Here is a 14696-nt window from a genome sequence, read left to right on the forward strand (position 1 = left end):
TTGCTGCTGCTGCTGCAGCTGAAAGATGGAACTGAGCATGTGCTTCCATCTCATTGAGCTGGACCAAAAATGTTGAAAAAGAGCAAACAGCAGGTGGTGCTATACTCATAGATTTCAGTTAACAACTCGCTGGCTACACTAAAAAAAATTCGTGGGACATCCCCTTAAGGCCTCATGCACATGACCGTTGTTGTGTTCCGTTCCGCAAAATGGGGTTCCGTTGTTCCGTGATCCGTTTCCGTGTGTCTTTGGAGGACCACCAGGCATAAAGGAATGTAAAAAAAAAGTCTAAGACAGGTTTGCCATCCAAATGATAGGAATAAAATGGACGCGGACGACAATCTTGTGTGCCTCTGTGTTTTTTAGCGGTCCCATTGACATGAATGGGTCCGCGAACCGTTTTCCTCTGAAATAATAGGACAGGTTATATTTTTTGGACGAACTGGAACCAAGGATCACGGACGCGGATGACAAACGGTGCACTATCCGCATTTTCAACGGCTCCATAGAAATGAATCGGTCCGCACATGAAACGCTAAAATCGGCGGAATGGACGCGGAAGCAAACAACGGTCGTGTTCATGAGGCCTAATGAGGAGAGGATAATGTTTTCTCTGAAGAAAGCTCTCGGAGGTGTAAACTGTTGACATCCTAAATACAGCTTAGAATTCCTCCCACTCAAGCTGTCTGTGCTCCGAGCCAGTCAGACATGTATCGAGAGGATCTGTACTAAGCACAGAAAATGGCACATGCTGGCTTCTCTTCATCATATACAGATTGTGATGAAGATCAATATCTTCCTTTCCTTGATGTTTCCCAAGTAGATGTGCTAAATATCGTTGAGGTAAATGCAGCGGTCTGCTGGATGTAATAGAACAGCAGTGGACCAAACACGTTGGAAACACAAAGGCATACCATACAGGAAGACCACCCCATTATTAATATTGTATTGCTGTGTATCTAGGACCAACATATTCCGCAGCGATGTACACAGACTGTCGTCACTCACATCGGTCCCGGTCTCCATTGGAGCTCACAATCTTAATTCCAGATTATAGATGTTGGCCTAGAACCATAACTTATAATCACTGGTGGTCATGCATGCCCATTACCGATCCATTCACACAGGGCACTCGGAGATCCCGGTTCAGGATCCCAGCGCTCGGACTAGGGATCGACCGATTATCGGAAGTACCGATATTCAGGATTTTGTACATTATCGGTATCGGCATCTAACCTTGCCGATATACCGATAATGCGTATAAAGCGAATACTAGTGAGCGCTTCCATTATGGAAGCGCGCACTAGTATGCACCGGGTGCTGGGAGTGGGGAAGAAGCGCAGCAATCGCTTCCAATACTCACCCTCCCTGGTGACAGTGCAGCGTGGGCCGGAGAAGACAGGGGAGTGAGACGCCGGCACAGGAGAGGTGAGGAGTTTTTTATTTTATTCATCTGAGGTGTGATAGGGGTTAATAAAGGTCTGATCTGAGGTCCGATAGGGGTTAATAATGGTCTGATCTGAGGTCCGATATGTCACGGATGTAGTAGGGGAGAACACCAAAAGACAATCAAGAAGGAGTGGGAAAGACACTAGGCCTCACCGCAAGGGAAAGAAAAGGGTGACCACCTATAAAACCCTGCTCCTGGCCCTAAATCCTATCCGTATGGGCACCTCTCGGGGAGGGGGGGGATACAAAACACGACAAGCGAAACACTTAAAGGGAGTCTGTCACCAACCTGACCGGTTTAAAACCGATCACATAGTTCAGTGGGACACAAAGACATGACACAGATGTTACCTTTGTTTCGTTTTTCAGATCATCCAAATCGCCCAAAAAGTCGTTTTAATGATATGCTAATGAGCCGTCGCAAGTGCCCAGGGGCGGAGAGTTTGCTGAAAGTGCCCAAGTTCCCCCGCCTCACTCGCGCCTCACTCCACCCCTCAGTAAGCTCAGGCCAGCCCTGTGGCTCTGTGACATCATATTTCCCTATAGGCCGTTCGTGCATCACAGAGGCACAGAGATATGCAGTGCGCATGCGCCAATTTTACGCCAGTAGCTGGCACATGTGCACTGCATATCTCTGTGTCTCTTCTCACTGTGGGCAGAACACTGCGCATGCCCGGGCCTGGCAGTGATGCGCGAACGGCCTATAGGGATATATGATGTCACAGAGCCGGCTGGGCTGGCCTGAGCTTACTGAAGGGTGGAGTTAGGCGCGAATGAGGCGGGGGAACTTGGGCACTTTCAGCAAACTCTCCGCCCCTGGGCACTTGCGACGGCTCATTAGCATATCATAAATACGACTTTTTGGGCGATTTGGATTATCTGAAAAATGAAACAAAGGTAACATCTATGTCATGTCTTTGTGTCCCACTGAACTATGTGATCGGCTTAAAACCGGTCAGGTTGGTGACAGACTCCCTTTAACTTCAGAGGATGAAGGATGAACAGGACTTCAACATGAACCACACTCCAGCTCTTCCAAAACCAAATGAAGCTATCCCAAGCAAGGAGTGATGGGAAAAGTCTGACTAAATAGGGCGAGGCAAAGGTCACATGATCCACACCTGAACAGGAGGTGTGGACATACCAGCAACACACAGACAAAGTGAAACCAAAAGAGGCTGTCAGATCTCTAATGCGTACATAATCTTTCAGACCTTCTGGGACCTGTCACAGATGTGACAGATAGGGGTTAATATAGGGCTGATGTGAGGTCTGATAAGGGTTGATAAAGTCAGTGAGGTGGGGATGGTGTGGAAATTGGCATTTGGCACTAGTATATTATAAATCGACTACCAACTAAGGGCTTTATTAATTTATAATTTACATTTATAATATACTAGTGCCAAATGCAAATTTCCACCACCTCAGTGACTACCAACTAATATAATATATATTATGAGATATAAAATATCGGTATAAATTTACGGCTATCAGCCTGGCTATGAGCTGTGCGCTGCGATTGGCCAGCACTACAGCAAGAGACACGCCTCCTACAAAAAAAATCAGTCCAATACAACAGATGGAGCTGAGACACCGGAGCCTATACCGGGCAAACGGAGCGGCGCCCAGGCATACTAGTAAGTGCAGGGGGACCCCTGGGCGCCGCTCTGCCCACAGGTATAGTTAGTTTTGAGTTTGTATATTAGTGAAAGGTCCTCTTTAAAGAGGATTTTCTGTGATTTTAATATTGATGATCTATCCTCAGGATAGGTTATCAATATCAGATTGGCGGGGGTCTGACACCCGACACCCCCACCGATCAGCGTATAAAAAGAAGGCCACACCTTATGCATGCACTGCCTTCCCTTCATTGTTTACCTGCTGTATCGGTGAGCAAGTGTAATTACAAGATGCCATCCCATTCACTTCTAAGGGGCTGAGCTGCGCCCAGGCCACGTGACCTACAGTTGGGACATCACTGGCCTGCGGGAAGCTGGGAGAAAGGCCTTCTGAAACAGGTGATTAGTGGGGGTCCCAGGTGTCGGCCCCCATTGATGAGATGCTAAAGACCTATCCAACGGATAGATCATCAGTAAGTAAAAGGCGAATAACCCCTCTACGTTTCAGCTGGTGAAGCAAGGAACGGACAGCTCTCTGCTTCATTATAACGACCAACTGTCGCAGAGACAGCTGAGAGTGAGACAGCCGCCAAAATCTGGGACTGTCCTGCTGCATCCAGGATGGTTGGGAGGTATGCCTGGGTGCCTTCCCTGTCACCCTAAATATAAAAAATACCCCACTCACCTGTCCGCGGTCCTGCCGCTGCTACATTCCCGGCCTCTTCTGGCCCCAGTGACTGGCCAATCACAGGCCTCTGTGGCTTGAAAAGTATATCACTGTGATGCTGTAGTGTGAACAGTCCTTACGGAGTGATGCCTCCTTAGGGCTTTCAAATTGAATACTAACCTTCTGCTAGGGTTGCCACCTTTCCCAGCAAAAAATACTGCCCAAGTTCCCCCCAGTAACATGAATGCCTCCATTAGTGCCCCCACTAATAGTAATGCCTCTATTAGTGCCCCCCAGAATGGATAATGCCCCCCATTAGTGCCACCATTAATAGTAATGCCCCCTTCTCTTCTCTGTGCAAAAAATAAATTTAAAAAAAGCACGTACCTCCTCCATTTGATCGCGCCGCTGTGAAGGACCTGTGTGATGACGTCTCACAGGTCCTGTCCTGAGCTTCCAGTGAGCAGCGAGTTTTCACAGCGGCGCCATCAAATGGATGAGGTGAGTTTTTTTTTTTTTTTTTTGCATTCCTAACACAAGTGGGGGGTGGGGGCGGGAGGTAAAGGCTGTACTAATGAGAGCTCCATAATGGAAAATACTGGCAACTATTATTTTTATTTATATAAAAAAATTACTGGCGCTAAAATACCGGCTTGGCTGGTGATATACCGGCTGGATGGCAACCCTACCTACCTCATGGCAAACTGAGATCAAATCTGCTGCAGTCTCTTGTTTGGGCTGCCTGTGTTGAACCAGCTGCAGCAGGGAAATGGTGGAAGATACAGTTGAAGTTGAGACTAGCAGTAGCCATCCCAGAACCACAGAACTGAGGCCAAAATTTGGGACTGTCCCACTGGATCTGGGACAGTTGGAAGGCATGGGAAGCCACACAGAGCTGCTGGATCCATGACATGACGGACACCAGAAACGCCTAATGGACCCGACTGACTTTTAATATGTCACTCTTTTTGACTAGAAGAACAGCACCACACGTGGCACTATTTTTCCCATAAATAAACCTACAAAATCTACAACTTAGGCTACCTTCACACTAGCGGCACGGACCTCCGGCAGGCTGTTCCGTCGGGTAAACAGCCTGTCGGATCGGTCCTGCCACTAGTGACCGTATGCCCCTAGACTGCCGCTCCATCCCTATTGACTATAATGGGGGCGGAGTTCCGGTGGAGGCACGGAGAATAAAACTACATGTCCGACATTTATTCCGGCAGCCTCTTGCCGTGCCTCTGCCCCATTATAGTCAATGGGGACAGAGCCGCAGTCCGGGGGCACTGGGATCACTTGAATGGGTCCGCAATCACAGAGATGCGGAACGGAGGCACAGATCGGAACCACTACGGAGTGCTTCCATGGTGTTTCTGGCCGTGCCTCCGGACCACAAAAAAGTAGCGCATGCACTACTTTTTTTGCGATGCGGACTGACGGATACGGATCTGCCCCACGGTCTGTGCCCGTGCATTGCGGACCGCACGGGCACGGAGCCCTAACGTTCGTGTGCATGTTGCCTAAGTCTTGGAAGGGAGCCTGAGGCAGGTGTGAACACAGCCTAACAGCACCTCTGTGGCCCACTGGTGAGGGCTAGTGTTGAGCGAACTTGTGTTTTCAAGTTCAGAGTACAAGGTTCGGGTCATCTAAGAATTCCGTTATGGATTCCGCTACCATGGACCATAAGTTATTGTCCGCGGGTAGCGGAATCTATAAACAAAATTCTTAGATAACCCGAACCTTGTACGCCGAACTTGAAAACACAAGTTTGCTCAACACTTAGTGAGGGCATCTGTGGCCTTTGAAATAGAATTGTATAAAAGATTTAGCAAATATTGGGGGTACATAGCACCATTATAGGTATGGTTCATGGGAACCCTTAGTGTAATTAGGATGATGCTGCCATTGCTTATGAGTGTTTGTCCATGTTGCTCGGCCCCCGCTCTCCCGCCTGCTTGGTTCCTGTACATGAAGTCCACCACTGCAGACAGGGAGGACGCGGGCGCACGCGCTCTACACTCATAACACAAGGCCGGGTTTCCATGGCAACTAAGCCCCAGAAGCAGTCACGCGGTCCGCGCTGGATTTCCTGGTGCTCTCTTTTTTAGCGTTCTGAAGGAACAAGAAATGGGAATAATTAGTTCCGTTTTGCGGTGTCCGCTGCGGGCGTGATGCTCAGCGGCTCATCCCGGACCTCTGAAGGGAGAGTCGGCGTGCCATTCCGCAGAAGTCCTGGTGTCAGGTTAGTGCGAAGGGAGTCAGCGGGGAGCTGTGGATTGGACGGGTTAGGCCTCAGCTGCGCCCTCACTAGTTCACTATGGCTGCAGTATGAGTTTCGTCTCATAGTCCAGGTCCTGTGCCGCTGCGTGTCTGTGGAGAAGTGCTCCTTGGATATACAGGTGGATAATATGTCATCGGGTTAGTAATACAAAGTGTGACAGGACATAGATGAAGACTGGGGAACTTGCCTGAGGCCAGTGTCACATGAGTGTTCTGTCCGTATTTCCTGGACCGTATGCGTCTCCTGTGCCCTAAACTGGCTGGGAATTCCTTCCTGACTGCAGGTCTCCTGTATTGTACTCCCATAATGCCAGGAGCATAGCAGACCCGCAGTTAGGAAGGGTCTCACAGCGTCCTAAGTCCCTAAATGCTGTCAGCTCTGGTCAGAGGAGCAGTTTTTGTTCCGGGAAATGTGGCCGTCGCACAGAGCGTGTTTCCTGGACCCAATTTGCTTGCAAAGAACCGGCTGTATACCACTTTCACACGTCAGTATTTAGCCAGTGTTTTGCACGTCAAAACCGTGGGAGTCATTTATGACGGGTGCTATGCCAGTTTATGGATTCTAAAAAGTGGCAAGACCCCATTATGCGACTTTTTGAACACCTGTGCAACACAATATTGTTTCGTGACTTGGTGGTTCGGGCCACACACATTTACCATATTTTACACTTGGAAAGGAGTAAAAGTGGAATGAAACCTACTCCAGTCAGGGGCTGCAGTCGTTTGTACTCCAGGCGCACGGACTGACGGTGGTGCGCCAAATTTATGATGAGGCCTCAGGTGTGTAATAAACCAGGCACTTTCTTCGCCAGCGCCGAGGGGAAAACGCCGGTCTATATACACCTTGGCTGTGTTTTAGACCCACTCCTGGTTTTGGCTTACAAGTACTGTTCAAAAATACTGGCTTACAGAGGTATTGGAGTACAGTAAACCCATTAACACTTATGGAAAATATTCCAACATGCTGCTGTCATCCTTGCTCAACCCCGTATATGAGAGTGATCGCTGCATTACTAATGTCCGACCCGCTCCAGAACAGTGATCATTTTTGAATTACTATATGACCTGCAACTTTCCATTGACTTACCGACATGTTATGTTTTAGTAATTATAATTCCTATTGGAGGTTCATGATCCTCCACCTGTTGTTAATATCTCTGTTACATTTTTTGGAGTATTTCAGTTTAAACCTCCGATGTATGTATTCTTACCCTTTGCTTAATAAAGCATAGAAAAATAAAATAAAAAATACTGACCAAATACCATGTGAAAGTAGCTTTTGGTCTAATATACACAGTGGGGTCATTTATGAAAGCTCATCTGGGCAAAGGGCATTTTTGGGGGCATACTAAAAGGAATGACAAGAGTGGAATGCCCATAGACTTTAACAGAGAATAATGGACCAGAGTGGAATGCCCATAGAGAATAATGGACCAGAGTGGAATGCCCATAGAGAATAATGGACCAGAGTGGAATGCCCATAGAGAATAATGGAAATTTAATATTTGAATTAGAGCCAAAACCATTTAACATATTTAATAATTATTTAGCAGACATACTCTCCAAATTCAGTGGGATTATTTAATGTTCAGATTAGGTGGAATTATCACTGTTTTCTGCAGAATGACGAGGGTGAATGACACAATGGAATGCCCATAGACTATAATGGGAAGTAAACTATGAGTTTATTTGCAGGTAAATCTGTGTTATGTAGGAAATTAACCTCTAACACGAGTGTTCCCTGGGTAGAGTAGCATATTGCAAAATGAAAATTACCTTGAAATATAACAGTTTTCTATAGAATGCAAAGGTGAACTGACATAATGGAATACCTATAGACTATAATGGGAGGCAAAATTTGATTTGGAGTCTGAACCATTCAACATATCAAGTAAATCTTTAGCAGGCTTACTCTTCAAGTTCAGTGGGATCATTTAAAATTGAGATTAAGTGGGATTATCATTGGTTTTTATGAAAAGACAAGGGGAATCACACAATGGAATGCCTATAGACTATAATGGGAAGTAAACTATGAGCTCATTTGCATATAAATCTGTGTTATGTAGGAAGTAAACCTTTGCCGCTAGTGTTCCCTGGGTAGAGTAGCATATTGTAAATTTAAAGCTGTTTTCTATAGAATGACTGAACACCGTCAAATATGTGCAGGATACAGTATGTTTGAATACACCCTTATGGTAGGGTCACACTGAGCGCATACGCAGCGTATTTGAGGCTGCAAGAAATGTGCCGGACAGCGGGAAATACACTGCATATGCGCTAGGAGCAGACAGACAGGGCTTTCCCTCCGCGGCCCTGTGTGTGCAGTAAGGTTCGGAGGCGGGCCGAGCGCACTGACATAACTGTGACGCGCGGGGCCACCTCCAAGCCTCACTGCATACACAGCGGAGAGAGGCCATGTGTGTCTGCTGCTCGGCACATTTCTCGCAGCGTCAAATATGCTGTGTATGCGCTCAGTGTGACCCTACCCTTAATTTGTAAAAAAAAAAAAAAAAAAGCCTCTGAAAAATTAACGAAGCAATCTGGTTGCTATGGGCAACTGTCAGCTGTTCCTCTGTACAGGTTTCGATAAATCTCCCCTATGTTTTTAGGTTTATCAATTCGTTGTAACATTGTTTTTTTTTTTTTTTTGTTTTTTTTAACCCTTTTCTCTGACCATGTACTTTGCTACTCCATACACTCCCCTGTGGCGCTGCCGTTGCTTACCTCGGCGTTCTTTTTGTCTCGGAGTGTCATGTTTTTCCTGCTGGGACAGAAATGTCAATGTTTATTTGTATACTTTTTATTTTGACCCCTCCCCACTTCCCATCTCTTCTTTGTTTTTGCCTCCTTCTATTTTTGATAGAGCTGCAATACCACACACAACCTGAGGACAGGTGTGGTGCTGTTTTTGGAAGAAAACTGTTTTTTTTTTTCTAATCCTGGATTACCCCATTAAATAAGAAAAGTTTTAAATAAAATAAGTATTTACACATTTTCTATAAACTTGTCCGTTTTCATTCTCAGTAATACCAACATGCTATAGGAGTTTCTTCAGTTCCCCCTACATTTTACGAGTAAAATTCCGCTCAGGAATTGCACTTGGAAATTTGGATGCAGCAGAGTCCCTTTGCAATCAATGGGATTCCGCTGCACAGTGCACGCTACAGAATTTCAGCGGTGAAGCTTTCCACTGAAATTTCTCTGTCAAAAGAAAGAACATGTTCATCCTTTCAGCGGAATATGGAGCGGAATGCACTGCCAGCTATAGGGAACGGCAATGGCTGCGCTGCCCAAGCACCGACTAAATCAGTTGGGGTGGGACGCATTTGGAATTTCCAAACTGAATTTCTCTGCTTGGAAATTCCGTAGTGTGCATGGACCCGTAGTTGCCCCCATGTATCCCCCCAAATCAGAGCCCATTCCTAGTCCTGGGCCTATAGTTGGTGAGTAAAGCTGCTGTGTCTTTAGTTCAAAAATTCAATTTCCATTATTCTCTAGGGTTATTCCACTTCCCATTATACCCTTTGAATCCCCTTTGATCTCCACTGAACTTGGAAATTATGTCTGCTAAAGATTTATTTGATATGTTGAATGGTTCACACTCCAAATCACACAGTTATAATCCAAGGTCATTTTCATTTTACAATATGCTACTCTACCCAGGGAACACTAGCGGCAAAGGTTAATGTCCTACATAACACAGATTTACCTGCAAATGAGCTCATAGTTTACTTCCCATTATAGTCTATGGGCATTCCATTGTGTCATTCCTCTTGTCATTTCATAGAAACCAATGATAATCCCACTTAATCTCAATTTTAAACGATCCAAGTGAATTTGAAAAGTAGGTCTGCTAAAGATTTAGTTGATATGTTGAATGGTTCAGACACCAAATCACGTTTTACTCCCATTATAGTCTATGGGCATTCCATTGTGTCATTCACACTTGTCATTCCATAGAAAATAATGATAATCCCACCTAATCTCAATTTTGATTAATGCTACTCTGCTCGGATAGTATGCCTGCTGAAGATTTATTTGATGTGTCATATGGTTCTCGGCCCATCTTTCTTCCCATTATACTCTATGGGCATTCCATTGTGCTATTCACCTGTCATTCCATAGAAAACGGGAAAAATCCAAAATTATTTCAATTGTAAATATGTTAGTATACACGGGGAAGATCTGTGGCAAAGGATAGGTTGATATTTTTTCAGATTTGCCTACAAATTAGCTGATATTTTGCTTCCCATTATACTCTATGGGCATTCTCTTCCCTTGTCAAAGTCTATAGGCATTCCATTCTGTCATTCCTTTTAGTATGCCCCCATTTTTGCCACTGTGTGTGTGTGTGTGTGTGTGTGTGTATATATATATATATATATATATATATATATATATATATATATATATATATATATATATATATATATATATATATATATGTATGTATATATATTTATATGGCTGACACTCCAGCCCCAGCAAATTTACTACATGGAAACTAAAAAGTAGATGAAAAACTATGCCAGACAGGCGCATGGACGGCCATATATATGCGTCTGACTTATCATTAGGTGTACACCTCATCATAAAATAGCCGTATACTATGGCAGCGCAGGGGGGACAACTAAGACAGTCAGTGATTGTGAACCAAAAACAAGTGCAGAACAGGTGCAAATCTCTCCATTATACCTTATCTCTTTGTAGCCTCCACTCCTGGTTTTGGCTCACAGTCACTGGGGGTCATTTACATCTGGGGCTACACCAGTTTTTGGCATAAAGTTGCAAGTAGAGATGAGCGAATTTCATATTTTGAAATGTATTTACACTTCATTTGTTGGTAATAGGTGAATTGTGTAATGGATTCTGTTACCACGGACCATAACGCAATTCTATGACAGAAGGCATAATGGAATTCCTTTAGAGGAATTCCGTTATTTATTCTATCATAATAGAAGTCTATGTGGCTGGATGGGCTGCAAAACGGATCCGTTCCGTTTCCGTTATGCAGGGGAGGACTCCAGCATAATGTAAACAGGACGGATCCGTTATGCTGGCCATAGACTTCTAATATGACGGAATGAATAACGGAATGCCTCTAAAGGCATTCCATTATGGATTCCATCATAGAATTGCATTATGGTCCGTGGTAACAGAATCCATGAGGCAATTCACCTTTTACCAACAAATGAAGTGTTAATAAATTTCAAAATATGAAATTCGCTCATCTCTAGTTGCAAGGCCCTGTTTTGTGACTTTTTAAATGTTTGTGCAACAGCTTTTTTTAACATGGGCCTTTTTATACGATCCTCGCCACTGGGATGTGGTGAGGCCCGGACCGGGGCTGGCCAATCGGCCCCTGCGCATTCACAAACATTTACGCCATTTCCTGACGTAAAAGTTGTCAAAAAAGTACTGCACTTAGAGAGTGGACAAGAATTTCTAGAGGTGGGACGACTACTCCCTCGAATCCACGAATCCCTTGAATTTAGTTGGATTTGTGGGATTCGAGGACTCTAATCCCGACGTAATTTACCCCATACGAATCCCGGCAGGGCACAGCAGGAGATGAGCGCTTCTCTTCTGCGGCAGGGGAGGGAGAGGCGTCTCCCTTCCCTGTTCCTCTGATAGGCTGCGGGCCTTGTGCCGGCAGCCTATCAGAGGCCTGTGCAGGCGGCGCGGTGACGTCATCATCGCGCTGCCTGAGCCGTAGAGCGCGGGACACAGGCCAGAAGAGGCCTGCATCACAGCAGAGGTAAGTAAAAGTTCATTTATTTATTTTTTTATCTGTTACTGGCACATTAAGGGGTGGGGGGGGAGAGGCACTATGATACTACTGGCACATTGGGGGACACACACCATGATATTGGCACATTGGGGGGAGATGGCACTATGATACTGGCACATTGGGGGGGAGATGGCACTATGATACTGGCACATTGGGTGGGAGATGGCACTATGATACTGGTACATTGGGGGGGGGGGAAGATGGCACTATGACACTGGCACATTATGGGGGGAGATGGCACTGACACTGGCTCATTATGGGGGGGAGATGGCACTATGACACTGGCTCATTATGGGGGGGAGATGGCACTATGACACTGGCTCATTATGGGGGGAAGATGGCACTATGACACTGGCTCATTATGGGGGGGGGAGCTGGCACTATGACACTGGCTCATTATGGGGGGGGGAGATGGCACTATGACACTGGCTCATTATGGGGGGGAGATGGCACTATGACACTGGCTCATTATGGGGGGGAGATGGCACTATGACACTGGCACATTGGGGGGGAGATGGCACTATGACACTGGCACATTGGGGGGGAGATGGCACTATGACACTGGCACATTGGGGGGGAGATGGCACTATGATACTGGCACATTGGGGGGGAGATGGCACTATGATACTGGCACATTGGGGGGGAGATGGCACTATGATACTGACACATTGGGGGGGGGAGATGGCACTATGACACTGGCACATTATGGGGGGAGATGGCACTATGGGGGCATCTTCTGAGGCCACAAAGAAGGGATATTTTATATGGGGGGGCTCTGTGTGGTACTAGTATTAGGGGGTTTATCTGTTTCTGCAGTATAGTATCGGGGAGCACAGCGGCACAGTATTAGGGGTGGTAGGATGATTTGTCCAGAAGATGCAAGGATGATGGAAAAGTAGTAAACTAAGATTTTTATTTTTTCAAACTGCAGAGACGAAAAAATGGCTGAAAAATGGTGGTCTGGTCTGAAAGGAGAAGATGAGGAAAGTGAACATCTACATCAAAGGAGACGTCACTGGATGTAAGAGGTATGTGTGCTGTATTACCCTGTATATCTGTAGTGATAGGAGCAGGAGCGTAACGATCGCGGTCATATAGGGTGCGACCGTGACTGGGGGGTGGAGGCGGAGGTTCAGACAAACTGACGCGGTCTGACTTTGTTTCTTACACCGTTCACACAATTCTTATGTACAGGATTCGAGATTCGAAAGATTCGATATATTCGAGAACCTTTTTGGATTCGGATTTGAAAAAAATTGGATTCGTCCCCCCTCTAAGAATTTCACTTTAGGCGCACATTGCCAGAAGATGCGCCAAATTTATGACTAGGCGAATCATCTAGCAACTCGGGCCCGATCAAAGACCCACGTAAAAAGCCGGCCTTTGATAAATGACCCCCCATTGTCTTGTGAACTAAGCCTTAGTGGGGATTTCCACTCCAGTTCCTTTTCTGACATGTAATATAGGTCTGCTAGTAAATGACGATAAAACCTCTTATATCCCGGAGTGCGGCTCCTGGATTCCCCTACCTGTCTAAGAGCAGGGGTCTGCTGTACTTCCCAACATTACCACTGAGGCCATACTATTTGACCTCTGGGTAACAGTGCTGGCTGATTTGACTTTATGTATTAGAATACAATTTATATCTGTCATATATTTCTTCTTCTTTTTTTTCTTTTTTTACTTTAGATGTAAAATGATGAAGAACTGGGGCATGGTTGGTGGCATTGCTGCAGCTTTTGCAGCTGGGATATATGTTTTGTGGGGACCCATCACGGACAGAAAAAAGCGCAAAAAAGGTAAGATATGTTGATGTGTAATCAGTAGCTAATGTATGTTACATACCATCCACATAGTAACAGGAATTGCTATGCTTAGTACTGTGGTGCGATGATTATTTATCCCTAATAAATCAACAAAATGAGATACAATGTGGCTGATAATGCTAGTGTCACGCTGGACTGGATACAAGATACACAGAATACAACCAAACAAGTGTCTAGGCAAGAAGCTGGGGATAAAGGTCACCTCCTGACAAATCACTACCAGCTCTCCCTAGACTTCTATGCCCATGTTCAGACCCTGAAGGTGGGAATGAACGTGTCCCCGTGCCTAGGCTGAAGATTCCCTAAAATCCCTACTTGCTGGTAGAGACCTAATTTACATATTATAAAAGTTCGTTTTTATAAGAAACTGCTGAAGGAAAGTAAGTAACACCATTATATTTTCATATATCGCAGTATAAGGAATTTAACTAGCCCCCCCCCCCAAAAAAAATGACTTTAGTGGGGTGACAGAAGCCCTTTAACCCCTTAAGGACTTGGCCATTTTTTGCAAATCTGACCAGTGTCACTTTAAGTGCTCATAACTTTAAAACGCTTTGACTTACCATAAAAAAATACCATATTTACCAAAAATTTTGAAAATGAGCAAATTTCAAAGTTTCAGTTTCTCTACTCCTGTAATACATAGTAATACCCCCAGAAATTGTGATGTCTGAGAGATGGAACACAGAAAGTTTTAGATAAGTTATATATATATGTATATGTGTGTATATATATATATGTGTGTGTGTATATATATATATGTGTGTATATATATATATATATGTGTGTGTGTGTGTGTGTGTATATATATATATATATATATATATATATATATATATATATATATATATATATATATATATATATATATATATATATATATATATATATATATATATATATTTTTCCCCCTAACTAAGGGCTCTTTCACACTTGCGTTCTTTTCTTCCGGCATAGAGTTCCGTCTTCGGGGCTCTATGCTGGAAGAATCCTGATCAGGATTATCCTAATGCATTCTGAATGGAGTGAAATCCGTTCAGGATGTCTTCAGTTCCGGGAAC

At 44.9% G+C, this 14696-nt stretch overlaps 1 protein-coding gene across 4 annotated transcripts in view; it reads left to right on the top strand.

Moving 5' to 3' along the window:
* Positions 1 to 5787: 5787 nt before the first annotated feature.
* Positions 5788 to 14696, top strand: part of USP30 (ubiquitin specific peptidase 30) — an 80580-nt gene continuing 71671 nt past the window's right edge. For 2 of the 4 annotated variants that reach the window (XM_044275348.1, XM_044275349.1), the window contains exons 1-2: positions 5788 to 5980; positions 13499 to 13608. In XM_044275348.1, coding sequence (XP_044131283.1) covers positions 5910 to 5980; positions 13499 to 13608 — 181 coding nt within the window. In that variant the 5' untranslated portion in view covers positions 5788 to 5909. Of the gene's footprint in view, positions 5981 to 6070; positions 6157 to 12787; positions 12838 to 13498; positions 13609 to 14696 lie in introns of those variants that run through there. The other 2 variants (XM_044275351.1, XM_044275350.1) reach the window with 2 other exon arrangements.

Source organism: Bufo gargarizans, chromosome 1 (genome assembly GCF_014858855.1).
Source record: "Bufo gargarizans isolate SCDJY-AF-19 chromosome 1, ASM1485885v1, whole genome shotgun sequence".
Classification (NCBI taxonomy): domain Eukaryota; kingdom Metazoa; phylum Chordata; class Amphibia; order Anura; family Bufonidae; genus Bufo; species Bufo gargarizans.